Source organism: Perissodus microlepis, chromosome 4 (assembly GCF_051167445.1).
Source record: "Perissodus microlepis isolate ML-2025 ecotype Zambia chromosome 4, ASM5116744v1, whole genome shotgun sequence".
In the NCBI taxonomy this organism is placed as follows: Eukaryota; Metazoa; Chordata; class Actinopteri; order Cichliformes; family Cichlidae; genus Perissodus; species Perissodus microlepis.
The window spans coordinates 18006510-18031154 of record NC_140464.1 but is presented as its reverse complement, the minus strand read 5'-3'; the positions used below and the strand labels follow the sequence as shown (position 1 = coordinate 18031154).

The window sequence follows — 24645 nt, the reverse complement described above, 5'->3', positions numbered from 1 at the left end:
AAACTTGCTGACCATCCACAGATGTTATGGGAAACTGTAGAGCGGCTGTCGATGGCCATTATGCGGTACAGAGGGCAGAGAATGTTTACTGTCTACATCAATTTTCCCATGTCTTTATCGCTGCTGTTAAAAACTCTTAACATTCAGTGCTTTTCTCTACCTTTCTCTTGTTTGAAGGCATATTTGAGCAAGAACTCGACTTGCCAAGGAGTTATCTCTTTTGTTGAGTTGTTATCAGTACATCTTTAAAATTGTACAATCGATCAAGGGACATGAGCATGAAAGGTTCAGATAGAAAAACTAAATCTGCCTGACAGAGCATCAGAATTAATTTAAAAGACAGTCAAATTAAAGTTTAAACTCCTCCGCCCAGAGCTACAGCAATTTTGGCATGGGGTACATTGTCTGTGTGTTTCCGAAAGCTCCAATTATTTTTGATTTTGTTTTTTTAAAAAGGCATTACAAAATAGGATTTTGCAAATGTTGGTTGCCTTAGATTTTGACTTAAGCATACTGAATCTACATTTACAGCACTGTGTCAGTCAATTTGTATTCAGCATGCTTACATTCAAACAAGAAGATGTGGAATATATATAATGAATATTTAGAGGATGATGCTGCACTAGTAGCAGGCCTGTGAGCAAAAGAAGACAAAGAAAATAATGGGATAAAAAGAAGCCTATAACAAACAGAGACAGGAGAAAAATGTGGTACTGCAGGATGCTGCAGTAGGACGGTTCAGTAGGAGGTGGCTCTAACTTTAACTCCAAACACAAGTGAGAGAGAGAAGCACAGAGAGATGGAGAAATCATATCAATTTTTCATTTTTTTCCCGAATGCTCATTCTCTTCTGAATAAGCAATCACTGGCAGTATTATTAATGTCGTCAGTGTGCTGCTCTGAAAAGCCTACCGAGATGCAAAACAGCTATCACACTGAGAGTGCCAAGCAAAAGACAAAGGGAGGCAGAAAAAGATGGAAGAGATTGTGAGACAGAGAAAGACATCACAAATGACACGGGGATGGGGAGATGCAGATGTGAAATGAGACCTACTGAAATGAGGGGAGGCCTTTTAGGATCAGCAGGTGAATGTTTCCTTTTGAAAACAGGCAGCATCTTGTGGTGCTCAACAATGGTGTTTTTGTATGTGCACTCTGCTTGCTTGCATGTCGGCTTCACCCTTAATAATGTGGGACATAGCTCCTTGTGAGGTGATGATTTAAATGCAAACTGTTGACTTGAATAATGATTAGCCAATAAATAGCATAAATTAAAACATGCAATGACTTCCAAGAAGAGCAAAAAGTGCACATTTGTAATCAGGAACTAATTACATGTTAACCCCATTGTTATATCTGATTAATACACAAACTCATTTAACTAATGTCCGTGCCATTTCTGACCTCCTTTAATGTGGGCAAGTTGTTTTTTTAATCATTGGTTAACCATTGTTTAAATTCTAAGTACTGTTGTGTACATCATCATGAATTTAATGCACTATGTAGCAAAGCTAACGTCACCTGAAACACTTTTACGAACATGGAAATGAGTTCACTCTGTTTCCTAATCACCAGATGTGAAGACGACACACTGGCTTTGAGGTGTGACTGGACCAGTTTTGCTTCATGACTGCACTGCTGACATATCTGCAGAAATTATATGAAGCAGTCATGTTAACACAGACCAGAAACTGAAAATAGCCTTTGCATCATCTTAACAGAATAGTGAAGAATTAATTTTGACAACATGAGAGGCCCCAGAAGTGGGCGCTAGATATTCCCATTTAGCCTGTCATCGCGTGTCCGTCTTCCTGGGCACGTGTTGCTGACATTTAATATGTCAAAGAGCAACGTGACCTATAGAGGACTGATGTGTGCCTTTAGGAAAATTCAAAGGGTATTTCAGCCTAGATCTTTGGATGATTTGACATAGTCATCGTGGATTATATGTGTGAGTGTGTGTGTGTTTATATGCAGAGAATTTCTTTGACAGCTTGTATATATGATACACTAAACTTGTACTTGTGCATGTTTGTCTTCTAACTTAGGTAGAGGTTATTTGAACACTCCAGTGGCCCAGGAATCAATCAGATGAGCGGATACTGGAGCCATTACTGCCAGCATGTGCCAGGAAAGAGTTTACAGGAGTCAGTTTTTTCTTAGAAGGAGATGATGCCAAAATTTCTTTAAGTTTGTTTAAGTACTCAGACCGATTAACATAATGTCTACTGCTGTCATCACAGACTCAGAACAATGAGGTCAGAGAACTTACAATCTGTCATGAAAGCAAGATGTCACAACATTGCTGACACAGTGTGTGTATAGTCCACTTAGCTAGTATGGCCTCTTGGACAAATAGGCTGCATAATGAATTTGGTCTTCTGGGAGGTTTCAATGTTATGCAAAATTAAACTGAATTCATTTACTCTGACATTTATGTAAGGTCATTGCTCAACCATTTTCTCTGCCAAGTCAGGGGCAATTGAATTTTGGATGCTGTTTTGCCTACAGACACTCATGGATTACTTACAGGGCATTCAAAACACACGCCCACAAACCCCAGACCGCCACAGGCCCTGAGTAGTTCATAAAACATATGCGGAACATCAATAACAAATGAAATACACTGCTTTGCAAAGGATTTAGCACTTTAGGTCCTTTCATTTTTGTCACGGTAACATCAGGGATGGTCCCACATCATGCTGCAGCATGATCTTGGACATACAGTCATGTTGATAAAGGCTCAGATTCAGCACAGACTGACAACTAATGCTGGAGATAACATTCTCCTCACAGAGCCCTGATCTCAAAGAGATGGAAGCTACTGAGGACAGCCTAAATCCATAGAGGAGCCAAGGCAAGATTTCTGATACTTTTTCCATTAACTTCCACTAACTTTAAACTGCTTGTGGCAGTTTGATGAAAAAATAAAGTGGTAGAGTAGCAAGTTTTCTGGTGCAAATGTGACAAAATTTTTAGGTGTGTTATCTTCTGCAGGTAAGAAAATCAGGATATCTAACACTGATGATGACACATCCTTAATTTTAATGGTTTGCCTATATGGAAACATGGTTTGGTTTCCTGAATGATACTGAAAGATCCTGAATGGTACTGGCTCAAGAACCAGAACTAAGTTGGACGAAAGAGGTTGCGGATCCTGGAAACAAGCTACTCGCTAGTTTTTAAGTACAGGAGAATCCATGCATCCATTTTCTGCAGCTTATCTATGTCCAGTTTGAAGTTACAGCAGTCTAAGCAGAAATACCCAGACCTCCCTCTCCCCTGCCACCTCGTACAGCTTTTCCAGGGAAGAGATCTAAAGAGTTCTCTCCACTGTGTCCTGGTTCTGCCCCAACACATGCCCCAAACACCTAGGAGCTGCCCAAGAGCCATCATGGTCAGATACCCAAATTACCTCAATCGATTCCTTTCAATGTGAATAAGTAGTGGCTCTACTCCGAGTCCTTCCCATATTTCTCCTATAATGAGCTCCTCATTCAAGTATAGTAAAAGTTTATAGGAGGAACCGTTACAGTAATTTAATTTCCTGCTTCAAATTTGTATTTTTAACTTGTACTGGGGCTTGGTGGAACTGTCGTGTCTACCATCCATATCCACGATATCACGGTGAGAGGCGGGATTCACTCTAGTCAAGTTGGGAGTTTGTCTCAAGCCAGAGCATATGTGCTGTCTAAAACAACATGTTCATGTCTTCAGTGTTGGGTGTAAGGCATTCCAGCGTAATGTGTTATTATAATTACATTGTTCAGTAATACAGTAATGTAGCATATTACTGTACTAAATTCAGTAATTGCATTATGTTTGGAATTACATCATTACTCGCAATACAAAGGTTTATCAGTTATCTGTGCGCTGGGCAGATAAAAAAACAAACAATCTAACAAACCTGCTTTTTTCTTCATAAACACAGCTGATTACTACAGTTAGCTGATTTCAGTTCATGTGCAGGGAGGAGGAAAATCGCACAAAAGGACAAGATAGGCACAGGAGTGTGAGTTAAAGTACAAACTGTGTCCATAACTGAAACACCTACGTTATACCACAAATGCAGAACTGAGCCATTGAAAACATCTGTACAGATAGCATGCTAATGCAAAGTTAACCAAAAATCCAGAATGGTGTTAAAGTCTTTGGGCCAGTTTTCAACATCGTTTTGTGTTGTCATTTTGTGTTTACACATAAAAACTGAAAGAAAGATCATGTGTGTCATTACTAGGATATGTGTTGGTGTGTGGAACTGTAGCCTAAGGTTTATAACTGGTAGTTATGTGACAATGCGTTTTATGTGACTTTACAGTGTAATGTAAAAATTATGGAACAAGTGGTGCAATAAATTACTTTCTCTGGGAAATAATTCATTAATGTACTGCATTACTACTAAGAAAAATAACAAGTAATTTCTATTACATTACTTTTTTCAAGTAAAAGCACCAAAACTGCATCTTTAAGGCCACCCTCTCTCTCTTGTGATTTGCTTCTCCAAAAGTTTGAACAGCAGGCGGTGGTACTGCTGTGCTCACATTCAGGGCTTGTATGCCTGAAATAACAATATCTATTCTTAGTGACATCATACAGAGTCAGAAGTTACAGAAACAAACAAACTGAAGCTGTTAAAAGTAGTCTGAGCTTTGCTTGCTGACCTCATTATTTGAACCTTGCAGTCAAGGGTATCGAAAAAATGCTAAATTAATGAGACAAAAGGGAGGTCCATACAAGGTAACTGCTTAGGACAAAAACCAGTAAACACAACGTCAGGTGTGGAAGTTGGAAAATATTAGCAGCACACATTTTGTGTGTCATGTGTATTCTGGATGTGTTAATAGCAAAGAAGGGTGATGCAGTGTGGATGTATGGGACAGAGTGAGCACATAACCAGCTTTTATCGCTTGGAAGGCTCAGCTGAATTATGGCATATCAACTGATGGCCCACCACAACAAAAATCGGCAAAATAGCCTCCGACATTGGTGTGTGGGTGCGTGTATTCTTGTGTGATGGATAGCATGGTGTGAATGCTTGTGTGACTAGGCGGCTTGTAGCGTAAAACACTTCAAGTGGTCAAAAGTGCTAGAAAAGCTCTGTATAAATACCTGTCTATAACAGCTAATTGACTCCCCCAAGATTACATCATAAAGTATAGATTTAAATTACAGTTTTGTCTTTACTGCACTTTTTCGTGAAGGTAGCAAATTAAAAAAAATCTATCAATTCATGATGCTTTTAGCAAATTAAAACTTTACACATTAAGTGTTCATAATAATGCTGCATTTCTGAGCACCCAGTTCTTTTACCTTTCCTCGCTTTATTACATTCTTCTTCATATTGATATTTGTATTGATCTTTTCTAGCCAGCTGCACATAATGTACCTCCACACTCTTTCAGTGCTTTAAATAACTCCTAATGTTGGCATGAGTAATCTGAGTCATCCAAAGTTGAACAGGTTGAAGTGGTGATTAGCCCCAGAAAACTTTTGATCTCCAATGCCTTTATGTGTCACTCTTCCATGCCTGTTTGTATTTTACTAGTCAAATGCCATTGGTTGAATCTTCTTGGACATTTTCCTGATTGTCCAAAAAAAAGTGCAGTTCATGTTATCCATTTCCTTTTATACAGTCAGTGCATTGTAAAATACATCTTTGTATGTAAGCTTGTGTTTGGATTTTTGTACATTTAATTCTCACTGTTAGATAGCTTTGGTGATTTACTAGCATTGCAGTCCAAGCTTCCAGCACATCTGTGTTATTAAGTACTTGTGTGTACCTGTGTGGCTGTATGCTCCTAATCTTCACTAGTTTCCATCCTTGAGCTGAAGTGCAGCTAATCACTTCACTGCTTCCCAGTGGACAGGCCTAATGCATTTAACCACTCCCAAAGGAACCAGTGCTTGACAGCGTAGAACGGCCTTTCTGCCTGCTGTCACAATATCTCGGCTTTTCTCATTACCTTTTCTTTCATTATTCTCCAACACTTCTGTTGGCTTTTCTTCTGTCTGCCCATTTCTTGATTTCTTTAAACTCTCCTTTCTAGTTGACTGTCTTTTGCTGTGTTCTTGTCACTTTTTCCCTCTGCTGCTGGCTCTTCTCTGCTTTCTCTGATACTTAATGTTGAAATCTAAATTCTCTGAGTTGAAAAACGGGATCACTTTGACAACAGAGCGCAACAGGTCACCGTCAGAGGATTTCAAATATTCTCAAAACAACTTTTGTTTTTCTTTAAATATTTATAATATATGCTATGATTTTTTTTCTCCACCAATACTTGGCTTTTCAGTTCCATTTGTCTGCTTGCCTGTCTGTCAGCAAACACAAACATGAACTTGGTGGAAAATGGGAAAAGGATGATGAACACATAAAATTTTTATACTGCTTTGGATCCTTTAACACTGCAGATTGGCCTTGAGATTAGCTCTATAAGAGCCCTTCTTATTAATACAACAAACTGTAAAAGCTTGTTACGGTATACTATTGCAGCCAAGGATTTAGCAATTTAAATTTAGCAATCAGGATGTGACTGAAGTGCTGACTTTAAGCTTTAACTCAAGCGGTTTAACAAAAGTGCTGCATAAATGAACTGTTTATTAATTACAATTATTAATTTTTGAAACAAAGTTCCCCATTATCAGAGAGAGATAGCGTAAACTTTAGGAGTAGCCAGATTAACAATCTGGTTCATTCTTAAGCAATAATAGCAATAAAGGCCTGATAGCAAACAGAAGGAAACTAAAGTGAATAATCACAGAATCATTTCCATGGTTACGAAAACTCCTTCACAAAAGGGTGATGGCGCACTGTACCATCATCAAGGTCTATGATGAAGAGAGACAGGGGTTAAAACTATTTCAGATTGTTCATTTTGGCTTCAGCTATTGAGCAATTAAATCCGAGTGGCAGGTTAATGCATAAAAAGTTATTTTTTAGCATGCTACAGCCTGGAGTTGGTCCATTTGATGCCATGGAAAAAAAGAGAAATAAATAATGACATCCTACAGCCCAAAATCTAAAGCTAACTTGTTTACAATGATATTACTAAGTGTTTGCTAGGTTTATATGTGAAATGTCTTGAAAAATTAATTCAGTTATGATAAAATTATGTTATTCTGAGTTTTCATGAAAGTACTGGGCAGTACAGTGCAGGCTAAAGGGTTTAGTTTTCAGAAATGTAGTAAAGTTTCGCTACTGCAGTGCTGTAGCTACTGTTGGACTGGTGAAGAGCAGACTGTGGTGTTCATGGTCAGTGTTAGGTTGCATCAAGGAAAGCTCATAATCTGAAGCACACCACAACACACACAAAAAAAGCTCAACCAATATTTGATGGTTCTACTAGATGATTGGTAACCACATAAAGTTTGTAACTTCTCAACACCTGAGGATAAAACTGAACAAAAATTGAGAGATGAAACTCTTCACTCACACTGCAAGTGTAAGTAACATCGAGTGACCTTGCCCCACCTCAGTGTTTTTAAGCCTCAAACGTGACATTTTTGTCCCTGAAGCTGTGAGGCACCGGCCCTCTTTGGACTTTTCACCCTCTCTTTTTATTTCTTTTATCTACAGTAATTCTTTGTCCTCTGATTTGGCATAGTGCTTTCAAATTCTTTTCTTTCCTGAGTCCCTGTGATACTTCATCATTTATCTCTTTCTTCAGCTTCTCTCTGTTCTGTTCCTCTTACTCTTGCTCTCTCTCAGTTTGACCTTCAGTATCTTTCTAGAAGGCTATAGCTTCCTGCCACCTAACTCTGTAAGAGACTAAAAGAAAAAAACAAGAGTGTGGATTTACTGGGATTAGCATTTTATCTGCTTTAGCCAATTAGCGGAATGATATAGCTTTTGTCTGCAGGAAGAGATGGTGATGTTTTGTTCTGTATTATCAAAGATATATGGTAGAGTCGAGTGATCCTGAACAGAAAGCTAATTACATAGGGGTACAAACAAATACTTGCACTGGTAGGAAGTTGACAAAGTGCAACGTGATGCTACTATTTATCTGGAGAACTTTTATTCAAGTATTCAAGCAATTAAATTAAGTGTACAGGGTTAGCTGCTGCTAAACTATAGTTTGGCTTCACTTAGCATTAAAACTTAAATGTACACATTCTTTTTTATAAAACCAAATCTTTATTTTTTCAAATTATTCCTGCTTTTCTCTTGAATTAAAACCACAGTCAGTTTACAATGCAGTTTGTCATCACTTTTTTTTTTAAATTGGTCAATTTAAATGTTGCCTTTTTTGACTTTCCCATTACCGGTCTTGGTTAAAGATTACGTGAATGTCCTCAAAAAGCCACACTATCTTGGGGAAATGGTCATCCCTGAGATGGTGTAAAAGAAAACTGTCATTTTATGATTCAGTCATTATCAAAAGCATTAATCACAATAATTAGGCAGTATTTAAGTACTGCCTGAGACCGAACAATCTAAAGAAAGAAAATCAGTTAGCCACCCACTGAGAGCTGATCCCGTCAAAATGCACTGCTCACTAGATTTGTAATTGAAAAGCAACGTTAAGCAGGGAGATATGAAAATGGGCTTTAATGAAAGAAAATGACAGCAGAGAAAGGGGTGAAGTATAATGAGGTGAGAGGTAGAAATTCATAGAAGGGAAGCAAAACCAAGTAAGAACACTACAATAATGAGATGGCGAGGAAATGTCAATCATTTAGTGCACGTCAATAGTGTTTAATAGCGATTAAGGTGCAGATGGGACGGACGAGTCTGCCCTACTTTTGGTGTGTTGCTTTAACGCCATAATGACATCACCAAAACTAATCAACCTCGTCACAGCTACTTAGAGACTAGCCAAGCACAACCAGGGTGTTCCACCAGAAAACATTTAGGTAAACAATTTATTTAGCATGTTGACAAATATACAAATGATCCAGGAACCAAAGGAAATTTTTGAAACAATCTAGAAAATGTCTGATTGGGAATGACTTCATTTTTCACCATGAAAATGATCCCAACATTATTAGAGCAGTGTGGGATCATCTTAACAGAGAGATAAAGATGCTTAACAGAGGAAGGCGTGTGTCCTCATTTTGGACTCAATAACATTTACATTAGCTAAACCTGGGATTTAGTCATGAAAATGAAAAATCACCATTCACTTCTTGATTTAAAAGATAAGTTTGTTTTTTTAGCCACAACCTTTTTTTTCCCTCTCCATGGGTCATTTGGGTCGGTAAAGTCAAGAAGGCCAAAAAAGTTTTTAAAACAACCAAAATTAGACTCACAAAGCAAATTTGTAATGCATGCACTCAAGTGTAATTTACATTTGTGTTTTTTTGTACATAAGTTGCTATGGGCCACTGAGAGAAAACATGTCATGGTGAAAACGTCTACTTGAATTATGACAGCACTGTGCTCAAACTGTCTGAGCCATATTTTCAAACCTATTCTTCTCAGTTAAGGTTTTTCATAACTAACTGAAGCATAACAGGACCCTAAAGGAGTCATAATGGAGTATTGTTAATTTTTCAGTGTATTTAAAATTGAATAGTAAAACTTGTGGAAGTGGGAGCAGGTTAAAATGCTTTTCTTATTTGGAAAAGTCATAATACAGATTTAATGAAGTTAAGTTCATAAGTTTGGGATAATACATTAGATGCAAATGTAATGTAGAATTAAATGTAAAAGTAGAATTAAACCCTGTCTTTTTTTAACCTAATGAACGGCTTCAACCTCAACTGCAGAACTGTATGACTAAAGCAACCTTCGGCTTTGTGTATAAGAATTATTCGGGCGTGAAGTTTTCTGCATACAACAAGCCGACGTGTTTGTATCACCAGGCCTGAGTCAGTATAAAAAAACAACAATAGGCCAGTTAGTTATTTAATATTAATGTGGCAGAGGCAGCACAGCAGCAGCACCAACTGAGACCTCATGTGTAACTGTTTTCTGATAAAAACTAAAGTTTATCTAATGCGTCCACCGGAAGAACCAAATGTGATGTAATTAAAATGAAGCCTGGCCAGAGAGAATTCCTCATCTCTCTCCATGTAAGCTGGATTCTTCAGTGCCAATTTAAAAGCCGTTTACGTGAATGCGTGAACATAAATCTTCTATGCATGTTCGCAATTTCACGATTGTGAAATTAGGTCTTGACTTCTTTTGTTCTGTCAGTTTAGGGTTTAAGGCGCCGTCTTTATTTTATAGGAAAAAATTGGCCATCTCACCAGCACTGATGTGAAGTCAAATGCAAAACACATGCTGGGACCTTCTTATCTCTCCCCGGTTTCCCTCTGGAGAGGAGGCCAGCACTTGACACTTCATGGCCATTTTACGCTCAGCGCAGTTTGGCTCTCTTCTTCATTCAATTCCCTCTGTCGCTCTCTCGGTGGAGGGTCTCCACTCAAAATGCAAAGACATGGGCGAACAAGAAGGTTAGAGCATTTAAATGAAAGTCTCTCTCCCTCTCTCTATTCTGCCCAGTTTGCGTTTTTGTTTTTTGTTTTTTGTACTCCACTTGATGCCCTATCTGTGTTTCATTTTCATCCATTTCACAGTTTTTTCTCTCTTGCTGATCCCCTCTTTATATTCATGGCTCACCAGTGGCCAATTCGGCTTTTCTCTGCTCTTCCCGGCTCTCTTTTGCTGCTCTGCTCAGTCCTCACCTTCCTATCCTCCCTGTCTCCTCCAGCTTCCTGAAATCATCTCTCGGCTCGCCCCTTTCCCTTGACGTGCACTCAAGTGGCGTCACAATTCTTTACTATTACGAGTGGGCTTTGCTTTATTTTTATGAACGTGGATGGGGGTGGGGGAGGGGGGGTTTAGGCAAGCCACAAATGCTCCGAGAGCCATATTCAAATCTCATTTCACACTGCTGAGGGTGAAAAGACCTGACACAGCACTCTGTGAGGGGAGACGGAAAAAAAGGGAGGAGAGGAAGGGAACGAGAGGGTGAGAATGAGAGGAGTAGTGAGAGATGGGAAGGAAATGATGGTGAAGACAGCGCTGAAAGTGGAGGAGGAAAGCAAAGGGACGTGACGCGGGAGAGGAGACTAATGCTGGCGAGGCGATACCTACGGTATGGCAAAGGAAGCAGAAAAAAGAAAAGAGGGAGTCAGGCAATAGAGAATGAGTTCCCCTCAGACAATTCTAAAAAGGGAAGAAGAGGGTGAGATGATGAGAACTGGGTGAGAGAGTAGAAAATCATGAGAGAGGACGAGGGGTAAGACAAGTTTTGACAGTTTTCACTCCGTCAGCAAGTGCCACACTTTTGTCCCAATCACTTTTTCCGTTTCCACAGTGTCATCTCCATCCCTCACTCGCTCTTTTTCTTTTTTTTTTGTCTCCAGGTGAAGCTCTTCCATCCTCTCCCACTTCCTCCCCTCTCACACAGTGTGCATGTTTATGCAAATGAGGTAATTAGGAAGCTGCTTGGCTTCATTCGAGCTCTAAGGTTTTTTTTTCGGATGAGGTGTGAAAAGCAAAAAAAGAAGAAAAAGGGGAGGAGAAATGGATGGATAAGAACACGCATCAGCGTTACACACCCCTATATCATTCCCTTTAAAGTGCTGCGTGTTTCTTTGTGCGTGTCCGTGTGTGTGCAGTTTAATATGCTTTCCCTTCTGCACAAGACACAGCAACAAATTCCCCGAAACACTTCGGCTCTTGTTCTCTTTTCCTTTCTCCAGCCCCGTGTGTCCTCCCCCCTCCCCCTCCTCCTCCTCCCCACAGTCCTCAGTGCTCTCATCTCCTCTCATCCTCTACCTTCTTCCTGTCACCCCTGCTTACAGCCTTCCCTCTTACTATGCTGTCTTTCTTTGTTTCTGTCCATTCCGTCTCACTCACCCAAGTCACCTCACCTCTGCGTTTTTCGGCCGGCCGTGCAACTTTTTTTCTGTCATCTCCATTTTTTCTCCCCCTCCCCTCATAGCTCCCATTGTCTGTGCACGCAATCCTCTCTTGTGTGTTTATGTTCTTGCCCGATTCAATCTTTTCCTTAACCCTCCTCTTTGTCTGTAAATCCGGTTTTCACCGTCTCTAGCTTTCACCCATCTTCTCTGCCTCTTGCTGCTTATTCTGTGCTCGTGTTGTATTTGCTCTACACGTCCCCTTCTCTGGCTTCACATCGAGCTGTAAACACAAACACAAATGCATGCAGAAATGCACGCACTGTACTCTGGGATAGACATATGTTTCATTGGTGAGGGAGGAAACATGAAAATTGAGATCATTTCTCCTCGGGGTTGATATCGGGGCTTAAGTCTGCTGTCTCTTTGTCTTGTTCGCTCTCTCTCACACCGACACGAAGTCGTACAGAAACACGCGCCCGTGCACGCGCACGTCACCTTGTGCCAGTTCTCCCTGAGTTTTTAAACTTTGGATGGCAGTTTCCTGTCAGGGCATAAAAGCAACGGGAAAGAGATTTCTAAAAGGAGAGGAAGAGACAGTGAGGAGACAAGGGGAGAAGAGATAAGGAGTGCTGACAGATGTTCAACTCGACACTTTTTGCCCCGCAGAGGAGAAAAAGAGGAATGTATCTGTCGTTATTTCTCCTCCTCCATCACTTCCTCTTCCCCCAAAACTCTGTTCCTCTCCTCCCCTCCTTGTTTTCCCCCTTGTAGAAAGCCCACGTTAAACAGAATTTGACTTCATTGCTTTGATCTTAAGGCACTGAAGCTTTTAGGCAACTTTAAATAGCACACAACAAAACAGCACAGAATGGATTTTCAGCACCTCGCAGACAGCGCTGCAGATTTCATGCCGGCGTGCTGGTTAACAAGTAACTTTTAAGTCAGATCTCAGGTGAGGGAGGATGAAGGCGTCACAGTGACGCTAAAACACAAAACACGGCCTCAAATCCTCTCCTGTGCTTTAAATTAGAAAGATCATAGTTCTTTGGCCAATTAAGAAACACCTGTGACAATGATAGCCTCCGCTGTCCTCATTACTGTTACTTACTACCTAGTTTTGCTGTGCGTGATGGTGCGTTTGTGTGGATGGCAAAGGCGAGAGGAATAGAGGACAAAGCCCATTATCTGATATAAGGCAGCATCTCAAACACACACAGAAAAATATGCACAAACACACGTTCACACTGACAAACTGCACGCATATTATATGTGCACCTGCAGCTGTCCGGCAGTCTGCCCCTAATGTGAATTGATTGTCTTCAGTCCCCCTGCCGCTGCAAAAACCCAGACCACTGCATGATATGGTTTGGAGCACACACAAACAGTCACTGAAGCTACCAGGCTATGAGTAGATGCTCTCACATGCCAGTAAATACGATTGACCGTTTGCTTTATCTGGCACGCCTATGAGTGTGAGCTCTCCCTGCCTCACACACAGGCAGCCAGAGGGAAACGTGTGTCATTTATCAGAGTGAAAGAATGACAGCAAGAGCTCTAATAGTAAATCATTGGCAGCATTATTGGACCTCCTCTCCCTTGCCTGTATGGATTTGTGTTGGGAAACTGGAGGAGACTGTAATAAATCAGCCAATAACACACAAGAGAGTGTGCACAAAAATCTTTCCACAATGCACGGAGGCAAAAGCTCTTTACTTTACTTTACACATGCACACACATATAAGAATTTATAATAAATGCGCTGATAAGCTGGGCCGCGATAGGAGCTTTTCTTATGTGGATCAGTCACTGTGTTAGTTCTGTTTTCTGTCCTCTGCAGTCCTCTGCTTTTATCTTACACACAGACAGATGGGATATGAAAAGATGGATGAAACCGCCATGACACCACCCATTCTTTGTGTGCAGTCCCACTTTAAAGCCTTGACTTTAACAGTTTGGGTTTTTTTTCTTTTCCTTTTTTTGGAGCCAAAAGTGACCATTTTTATAGATGAGAGGCTGCCGAGGGATCAGTGCTAACAAGTGCATTGCATGGATGATTTTGTACAGTTAGAGACACTTGTTTATTTGTTATATAAATAAATAAATTGGCATTATATTCATTGTTTGTGTGGGACATACATAAAGTTTGGGATGTGAAACTGCCTTTGTGAACAAGAGAGCTGCATGTGGACCCAAACCCAATTGAAACAACAGTGCTTGTGCATTAAAGGGCAGCTTTGTTTGTGAATTGGAGAGTAAAAGAAAAGACAAATGAGCTGTGGTCACAAGGGATATGAGAAAAGACGTGCAGAAATATGCAATTTCCATTGAATTGAACTAAAGCTAATACTAAATTGAAAAGCAAAGCCTAAATCAAACAGCAAATTTGATTTGACATTTTAAATTTCTGCTTAACAGAACTATTTCAGGTCTTCGGTTGACGTCTGCGCTCTGTGCAGCAAGCCATAATCCAGTTTCTATTGTTCCATTCTTTCTTTGCTTCTTTCTCATTCATTTCCCTGCCTGTCTAAACTCCTGCCACTGTCATTGCTCTTGAACTTTAACTTTCCCTATAGTCTAAAAGCTGTTAACATGATGCTAATGCTAATATATTGAGCCCTTTCACACTGCAAGGTGTTGTTAGCGTTAGCTTGTCGTGGTGTTGGCAAGGATTTAATACAGCAGGGAACTCAGGATGACTTAAGGACTGAAAGATGCACTCAATACAGTCTATACACAGCAATAGTCTTGGCTGCCAGAGCTAATGCTGTTAAAACAGATTAAACTGATTGGGCCACTGATTCAGTGTAATCCACTGGCAGCCACTCTCTTAAGATGATTTCTGACAAGGGGCTCAGTGTCCTCTTCGTCATAGAATGAGAGAGACACAGTTGGAGACAGAAGTAAAGAAAGAGGTGGGGGTAGAAGAACATGGAGAATGAGAGCAAGAGAAAAAGGCAGAGAAGTGGATAAGAAGACGAGAGGAGGGGAAAAGGGGAGGGAGAGGATGCGGATTAAGACACTCAATTGGAAACTGGAAATTTAAAATTACAAAAGGAAGAAGCTAGATTAAAGGAGAATCAAAGGCAATCTTTCATCCGTTCCTTAGATCAAAAAGTTAATTGCTGTGGAAACTAAAAACCATAGTTGAGAGAAAAGCTGCCAGTTCCTGCAGAAAAAACAAGCATGTTTTAGCGGGATTTTTTATTTTCTGCCATAACAAGAGAAAAAATGGACAATGCATTTGAACCCCAAGTCCCTCCCAAGTTCTTCTTCTCTGATGTTTCACTTTTCTGACTCATTTCTTTGCTCCACTTCATCATCATTTGCACTGGGCAGAGATTGCTTGTAATTACTTGTGTGCCACAAGCAGCTGCAAACCATTTCATATGAAGTGAATTTATTTTGGGTGTCAGTCAGTTAGAAACATTTCATTCAATGCAGAACATAAAATAAGCAAATGAGACAACAGCCAAACAGAAGGCATCTGATTCGGCTCTGCTGTAATAATGCATTCTGTTCATCTTTACGCTTCGGTGATAATGCGATCTTTTCACTGCTTATTTGTACTGTGTATTTACACTGTTGTTGAATTAAAACGGCTACTTGTTAAACTTTATTCTGAGAGTTTTTATTTCTTACCTGAACTAATCTGTAAACACTGAACTATTTCTTTTAAATGGACCAAATAAAGTGCCACCTTTGCACAGCATATGGTTATTAAGGGTGAATCTGCCCACCTTGCTGGTCTGTGATCTATAACAAATGTGTGGGCCATTCTGGCAATGCTGCAGAGTCAGGATAATGCTGCTGAAAGCAGAAGATGGTTTGACACCCATATGTCACTTACTAACTGAAATACCTTTAAGTGCCTGGCTGTGGCTGCAGGGGACAGCCCATTTCACTGCAGTAGTTGTGGATATTTTTACTCATTTCAAGGTAAAAAAAAAAAAAAATGGAATCAAAAAATCAAACTACCCAATTTGGCACAAGCAGAGAGCACTGTATGTGAAATATACCATCCAACAGTGGTGTGACCTGCATAGGGATTTAGTCCCTTATATGAAGAACACACTGCTGTTTATGTCTTTATGCAGATTAACCTTTTCTATCTTTTACGTCCCTCAATGTCCCTCCTCAGCTAGCCAATAAGAGCAGGTGAGGCCCATTGGCAGTGTTGTCAGATGGGCTGCAAACTACATTTAAGACTGAAATAAATTAAACAGCCACTTCTTTTATCCAGCTAGTCAAGTCAGTGCATTTAGATATGAACATGGGGTTCAGATGATCTGCTGAATTTAAAACTGGAAAAATAGGTTCTTCTGTACATGATGGTGTTTCTGATTTTGAGGTTTACAGCAGTTGTTCACATACTCTTCTTTCCCATCTTTGATCCACCATAAGCCAGTGAAGGATTGCACAATTTGATAGTGGATTTGGAGAACTTGGCTTGAGTCTTAGAGTTTACATTTTTTTTGTTGAGCTTTGGTTATATTTTTCAATCTCCTAATAATTAAGTTAATAAAAGTTTGCATTCAAATTCACCGTACGATTGACGCAACGCTCTGATGTCTCAGTCACTGATGTTGCCAGATACTAACTGTAATTAAAGTCTAACAAACCAAAGAGTTTCATGATTTACTGAAATCCCTGCATGCATCCACATAACACAGTCACATGCAACGTGTTCTCTGCCTAGTTTACTTTCTTAGAATAAATAGATCTGTGTAATTTTGGGCACTGGCACATTATTTTTTCTTTGTCTTTTTTTTTTTTTTTGGCTGTGAAGTTGCATTTCTATAATGAACGTGGGCTTAAACTGCTGACCAAAAATATTGCCTTAATGGTGAAAGACTTAATTAATCACATTCAGACTGTGTCCTATTTTCTACACATGTAGCTGAACAATTTCACAGGCACTTCTCTTGGCCATTGCAGAATATTCCAGACTTTTACCTTCAAAATCTCAAAATCTCCTGGATCGCTGTCAGGGTTTTGTTTCATTGCCCATCTGTACTGTGAAGTGTTGTCCAGTCAACTTGCTGCATTTTGCTGAATCAGAGCAGACAGTGAATCTCTGCACACTTCAGAACTCATCGGGCTTCTTCTCCTCTCTTTCATATTGCCAGTAAACACCAGTGATCTAGTGGCGTTGAAAGCCACACATATCCATGCATTATGATTCCTCCACCTTGTTTTACAGATGATGTTCTGTGGTTCAAATTAAAAGCTATTCTGAGGGTTCTCCATAATTCTTTTCCCCACATAATTTTTCATACAGTTTGATCTTAGTTTAATTTCTCCATAGAATAACATTCCCTAACCGATTTGGCTGTGTTGGATAGTTTTTCTGGCAACGTCTAATCTGGCCTTCCGGTTCTTAGGGATGATAAATGACTTGCACCTTGAGTTGAACCCTGTGTATTTCTCTCATGAAGCCTTCTCTGTATAGTAGATAATGAGAAGAAGAAATTTCCACACCTCTCTAGAACATTCTGTACTTGGCTGGATTTTCTGGAGGTTGGTTCTTTACCATGGAAAGCATCTTAAAAGCATCCACTACTCTTGCTTGTGTATATCCAGCCCTTGTCATTGTGCCAATCTCACCGTTACTCAGAATGCATCACACATTTTTCTGGCCACTTCCAATAATTTTGCAGGTTAAGGATGGCCTGTTTCACTCGTTTTTAAACATGTGGGCTCATAGCAACAGCTTCCAAATGCAAATGCCACACCTGGAATCACTCTTAACCTGCCTAATTTAATAGACAAAGTCAACTAATAGTTCACATCTGTCCATTAAATGGCTTTTGACCATACAATTACATTTAAGCACTAAAAATAAGCCACTGTGTGTAAAAATGGTTGATACTCCTCAACGGTTGATGCAGTGTTTGTCTTCAACCCCTGAAATTAAAGCTGAGAGCCTGCACTTTAAATTTGTGTTGATATTGTGATAAAAAATGAAAAAAAAATATCAGTGTCTAAAAGTATATGGACCTAACTATGAGTTCTTTCAGTTTCACCCTTAAAATCTTCCTGGATATTCTTTATTTCAATTTTATGACTTACTGTAATCATCTCATGACATTGTTAGTCTGCTATACTGTTTTTTTGTGCACAAAAACAAAAGATGATTTTTGGAAGAAGTGTTTTTTTTCTTCTATATCCACTTTTATATCCACAGCCACAGAGTTATCATCATACCTAACTTGTTTGGACCTATTTTGTAGTTCTGTGTACCCCATCTCTCGCCCTGTGACAGCTGGGAAAGGCTCGAGTTATCCACAAGTCAAAGAGTCAAAGAAAATGGATGGATGGAAGGTGAAAGCATGGAGCCTAGCTGGTGTAAAATAAAACAATGGTTCAGAGAGGCAAAATTTATACTGAATGTTGACCTTAAACGGCAAGGCAGAGATTACTTTAAGCTGTCCTTTCAAGTTTGTCAAAACCAGTCAGGAGTGTGCAATGAAGTTGTTTGATCATACTCCAAAGTCCATTTGTGCTGACATATTTAAATGTTACAATGGTCCTAAAGTAGACATATTAGGGTTTACTTGGCGAGGTAAAAATGGAGAGTGGGAATTATGTTCCTCTCCATTATATGAGAGTCACATTTATCACATTTTAGAAGGCAATTTTATGGTGCTGTCAAAAAGCCAGCCATCATATTCACTGCTGGCTCCCCTGTCAGTGACTGGTTTATAAATATATTAGACTCTCTCATTGGCTATATTGATAGTCTCAGTAACAAAATAATGTGTTGTTTTGATCACTCAGCAATATGTGTCAAAGCTGGTTTGTCTCAGGTCACTGAATGAAGTGCAGCCTTAACTGAAGCGACAAGGAGTGTGTGTGTGTGTGTGTGTGTGTGTGTGAGTGTGTGTGTGTGTGTGTGTGTGTGTGTGTGTGTGACTCTGTCTGTTGTGAGGGTGTGTGTATGGTTCTTGTGCAAGCCTAAGTTGTCTTCTCAAGGGATACTTGCCCTGCAGTGATTCTAATAGCATTAGCCACTGTCTGTGTTGCAATGGACCAATGGTGCATTATGTTTCACACACACACACACACACACACACACACACACACACACACACACACACACACACCTGGGACAGTACCGATCATCAGGGATCTGCCTCGTGTTTTCAATGCTCAATGTTCTCATTTTTCAGCCCAGTCACACATGACTATGTGTACACTTGTGTGTGTGTGTGTGTGTGTGTGTGTGTGTGTGTGTGTGTGTGTGTGTGTGTGTGTGTGTGTTCTCAGCTGATAATATTGTGTCACCTCACCATGACACAGTGAGAGAATTTAAGTGCAGTTGAAATGGGGTGTTTCTTTAAGTAAGTGTGACACTCGGGCTGCTGTCTGAGAGGGCTTTGTCGGACCCAGATTGGTTGCATACCCACAAATATAGATATAGCACACATCACGCACAACTCGGCTGTATTTTTGGTTTTAAAAAAAAAAATCCACGGTAACTTTCCAATCCAGCCTTTATAACTTCTGAAACTCATAATGCAACATTACAGGGAGCCAATTTTTAATAACTTTCCCCTGTGGAAACTGAGGATTATGAGCCACAATGTGTCAGATATGCTATCAGTTCTTTTCCAGATCTCCTGATTTGGATTGTCTTCCACAGCAACACAGCTGGCACTAATCATTACACAGAGGGATGCAGTGCCTCACCTTTTACCTCCAAATGGCACAATTATTGTTGCTGTTGTGTGAAAACATTCTTTTTCTTCAAAAATTGAAAATTCTGTAAATGTACTCAACAAATTTATGAGTTTACAAGTAGGGGAAGTAAAGATCTGAGCCGTAAGGAGAAGCTGTCAGTTTTCTGGTTTATCCTCACCTATGCCCACGAGCTGTAGGTGGTGACCGAAAGAATAAGATTGTAGATACAAGGAGAGTCACCAGGATGTCTGAGTTCACCTGTAGAGACAGAGTGAGGAGCTTTATTTGTTCAGGAGGGCCCTAAAGGCTTGCAGCTCCTCCGTATCAAAAAAGTGACTTGAGATGTCTACGATGCATTTTGGACGACTCATAGGTGAAGTGTTTCGAGCGTGTCCATCCTGGAGGAGACCCTGAAGCAGACCCAAGTCACGCAGGAGAGAGTATTTCTCTCGACTAGGTTGGTAACACCTCAGTATCCCCCCAAGACAGCCAGAGGCGGTAGCTGGGGAGAGGGAGATCTCAGCAGCACTGTTTAGACTGCTGTCCTCTGAGAGCAGGATGTAGATAAGCTACAGTATAGTAATCGATATATATTTTACATCTCCTGCTGTCATACAAGCTAAAACACGTTCATCAAGTAACACTGAGCTGATTTCATGCAGAAATAACAATTTATAATTTTACAATATACTGCATTTCCATCTTTAGTCTTAGTGTTTTACACCTATAGTTCATTTCCTCTGGTCTGAATCAGTTGATGAGTTTGTAAACATGTACAAACTCATCATGATTTGGTTTATTTTCACCCTGAGAAAAATCCAAGTGAACTCCAAGCAAACTAAAGTGTGTTGCTACAAATCATGTGAGAATGTTCAGTCCAGTCATTGGCCAGATGTATCTGGGGCGGGAGCTGCAAAAGCAAATACAGGAAGAAGGTGCCGTGTTCTGCACTACTGGAGAACACAGAGAATTTACAGTCATTTCACAGATTGCACATGTATAGTACCTTCCTGCATTGAGAATGCAAAGCATAAGTGGCTACGGGAGAGGTAGATGGTTAAGCTCGAGATCACACCATAAACAAACTGTCCTGTAGTTCATTTGGAGCCTTACTGAGGTCACCTCCTCCAAAGGGTCTCTGTGTGATTACAGTGTTCACACTGGCAAAAATGAACCAGGTTTCCATTTAAATGGACCGCAGGGGTGGAAACACCCCAAGACCACTGTGTCCATTGTTAACCATTTGACTCTCCTAAACAATCACATATTTTCCCAAATCTAATGTCACTCCACAGCACGCACATGTACCAACATACTTTTTGCTGGGCTTTTAATAGTGGTAAAAACTGCATGTATAGTCTATTTGTCGTTCAGCAGCCATGCCTCCGGGGCTGCCTAGAAGGGGTATTGGCTAGTATAATATCCCTGTTGTGGTGCACAAATTCACAATGATGCTAATCGCAATTGTCGCTCTGTGTGTGTGTGTGTGTGTTTTAATTGAAAAACAGCTCTTTCATGTCACAGTTCAAGATGAGTCAGTTAATTTGGTGAACAGCTTCAAAGGCCTGGAGACGGGCAAAGGTCGCACAGCAGGATTCAAATGTCATATCGATGGATTTTAGTTGCAAAGACAGGCTCGATTACTGGTTTACATATCGCGTATAAAAAATCCTTAACCAAAGATACCGTCCGAGTATAATGGAGAATTCAGACAACAAACTGTTGTTATTTTAAGCCTCGAATTCTTTATCTTCATCCATCTTTTTTGAGCTTATTCAGTGAGTCACTGAGAGTTTTAGACTTTACTTCCATGCCTGGGGTATTTTTTAATCTAAGCAAGAAATAAAAACACAACCTTTCACAGCTTTCTACATTCAAACTGGCCGTTTGAAATCACTGCACTGAAGAGTTTGTTGCCTAAATAATCCACAGTATGTTTTTGGTTTTTTTTACTGTTATTTTCCATCCAGCCTCTTCCTGTGTCTGTCTCAGACTGTCGCAGTGAGTGTGTGTGGGAGGGGGAAAGCAAGTTTTTCCATGGCTCATCACAGCCTTTAGCTCACAGTGCGGCTAAATGGGTGACTGTATATCCGCTACCCCAATTAAGGGTGTTAATGTGCGAGAGCGTGTATGTTGAGAACGTGTGAATGTGTCTCTGAGTGGATGTGTCAGTGCGAAACATCAGTCAGGGCCTTGTGCGTGGTCTCTCTCTCTCCGTCGCTCCGTCTCTCTCAGCATCTCCGTGTCACACACATTCATCAATCATCATCATTATGCACGAAAAAACACAACAACACAGAGGAAGCTTGCCCAGCATGGAGGGGTGTTTTGAAAGAGAGAATCACAGCAAATGAGTAGGAGTGATATTATGGTGCAGAGAAGTTAGATAAAACAATTTTGTGATTTGTTTTTTTTCACTGTCGTTACCACACACACACACACACACACACGAACACTCTCCTTCCAACCATTTCTGCAAAGCTGTCTCCTACTTAATTGTACTCGCCGGTAATAGCTGCAGGGTCTCCCTAAGAAGCTTTGTCATGGGAAATAAAACACAACAGAGTAAGAATAAACTTCCTTCCGCCACAGGAAGCAGCTGTTGCCATGGTAAAGCTTATTTAAAACAGACAAGTTACAGTCCGGTTAGAGAGACAGCATGTGCAGTAAACAGATATAGAGATATGCAAACATTCTGCGTGTGGTTGGTGACTTTTCCCTTTTTCGCTTTCTCTACCTGGTTTAACATCTTCCGAGGATTATCTCCGGAGCTGTCAGATATACCGGCCCCTAAATCACCGCTGTCCTATTTTCTCTCCTTGTAATGAATAGCCCTTAATATCATTACCCTATAAAAACAAAGTCTTTTCTCCCACTGGCTCTTAATCCCTCTATAGGATTTAGGGCAAACAAACACATTTACTGATCCATGCATGCACGGAAATGACGGAAATCACGCCCACGTATACATGCTCGTAGTTATCTGCTCGTGTTTGTAGCTTGAACGTGAGGTAAATTTCGCCTTGGTGATACTACACGGAAACGTGATCATACATTTTTAAAGTGGCAATAAAACAAAAAACCTGCCCACACCACACAAACGTTTCTTCCTCTTGTTGCTTTTTAGTTTCTGTCACTTCCACCTCTTTGCTTTTATATCCGAAACCAGTTTAAAAACCTTTCAACAATGAGATCTTGTCCATGTGTGTGTGTGTGAGAGAGAGAGGGAGAGACAGTGTGAGTGGGCATGTGTGAAAGACTGTGCATATGTCCAGCTCTGCACATGTCCAGCCTTCTCTTGGCTCCTTGCCTCTTGCTGGCTGCCTCCTTTGGCTGCCAGTTAAAAGCAAGAGCACTACAAGTCCGGCATGTTATCATGCATTCACTTAGGCTCCGGCTGCTACCGGCCAATGGAGGAAGCCAAAAGAACAAAGTTTCTGTCATTCTGTCTTTCTTTGCGCTTTTTACTTCTAATATTATCCCTCCTTTGGCTTTGAATACCCAATCAAACACAAACACTTCCTAGCCAGAAGTAACTCATGACAGCAGCCAGCACTCCAGCCAGCCTCGTGTATTATTGTGCAACGTGTAAAAACGCTTTAATATGCAGGCGTGTGTGTAGCATTGCACTGTTGTGTGCCTGTGTGTATGTTCTTTTTTGTGCACAATACCCACAGATAAATGTGATTTTCTTCATGAGTTAAGTGGTAGGTGGAGGAAAGGCATTTCCTTTCCCCCAACGCTGTGATGGAGCTAAATGAATCGTCAGTGAATGCACAATGAATGTGGACACTGACTTACGCGTCGCTGTTGTATCCTGCCATGTGTGTGTTGGACAGCGAAGGGTGATTCTTATCATTAAGGAATCCATCGTCTTACGTAGACAAGTGAGTTTATGATAAGAGCATTTGGTTTCATTGGCGGTAGAGACAGCCGGAGAGTAACGGGCCTTTGGGGCTAAAACAATCATTAAATGTCTGTGAGCTGATACTATGATGGTCTGTGGCAGAGTATGTGTATCCCCAGGACTCTCCTTTCAAGCTGAATAATTCAGTTAACATGTATAATGTTAACAAGTTTAACATTTCACAATTTTACCATATCAAAGTCATTTTGCTCCTGTAATCCATGTGTCAATTTCCTCTGTGTTTCAGATCCCAGCTGGCTTGCCATGACGAGCGAGGAGTGTCCTGTGCCGCTGGGGAGCATTTCCTCAGCAGGGCCAGGGCAGAATGAGGAATACAGCTCGGCGCAGGCTGATGACATCATTGAGGAAATGGGCCCAGGTGATGATGTCAGTATCGGCAGTGACCTGAGCACTCTCGTGGTGCCCTTCCCAGAGCTAGCGCCCGTGGTCTTCTTCTGCCTCAAGCAGACCACCTGTCCTCGCAACTGGTGCATCCGTATGGTCTCCAGCCCATATCCTTTGGTTCACTGATGGGATGGATCAAGTTTGACCTTAAAGATAACCTGTAATCTTCATCGAGCTACATTTAATCATCAGTCATAGCCAAGTGCATTTGTAGTCATGCTTTTTTCTTTAAATCATCCCCCATCTTACTTTACCTCATTTTTCACCCAGCTTTCAGTCTTTGTCAACCCTTCACCTTTTTCTATTTGCCTGTTCAGCTGCAGCATTTTTCTGCCCGTTCATCATCCCCCTTCAGCAGGGTCATAGTTTGAGTTCTTTGTGCTTTCTCAAGTCTCTCCTTCATGTTTGTTTGAGACATCATCATCCATCTTGACACTGACCTCTTTACCCCAACCCATCAACCCTCACTGCTTTATCTTGTGGATTTCGTCAGAATCGTCTCAAAGTAAGTGTGTTTGCACTGCTTTGTGTGTGTGTGTGTGTGTGTGTGTGTGTGTGTGTGTGTGTGTGTGTGTGTGTGTGTGTGTGTGTGTGTGTAGGTGGAATAGATTATAGTACAATTTACTGTCACCAGTCACAGTGCAAGACCTGCTGTTTTGCTCAGTTGAGTAGTGATGATTTATCATTGTCATGTGTAAGAAGCAGAGGAACCTTTATGGGGAAACATGCTTTTTCAGAACACCTTTTGCTCCCAGCTGTATGCCAATAGTATTATTTTAAAGATATTAATTACTTTAAATGTTTTATAGCACATTGTTGAGCACAGGGTAATCTGCTGA

The 24645-nt window shown here is 40.6% G+C and overlaps 1 protein-coding gene across 5 annotated transcripts in view; it reads left to right on the top strand.

Annotated features, from left to right (window-relative positions):
- The window catches only part of cacna1ia (calcium voltage-gated channel subunit alpha1 Ia), a 192740-nt gene that overhangs the window by 26375 nt on the left and 141720 nt on the right, over positions 1 to 24645 (top strand). For all 5 annotated transcript variants that reach the window (XM_084926243.1, XM_084926242.1, XM_084926241.1 and 2 more), the window contains exon 2: positions 23649 to 23913. In XM_084926243.1, coding sequence (XP_084782369.1) covers positions 23666 to 23913 — 248 coding nt within the window. In that variant the 5' untranslated portion in view covers positions 23649 to 23665. The remainder of the gene's footprint in view (positions 1 to 23648; positions 23914 to 24645) is intronic.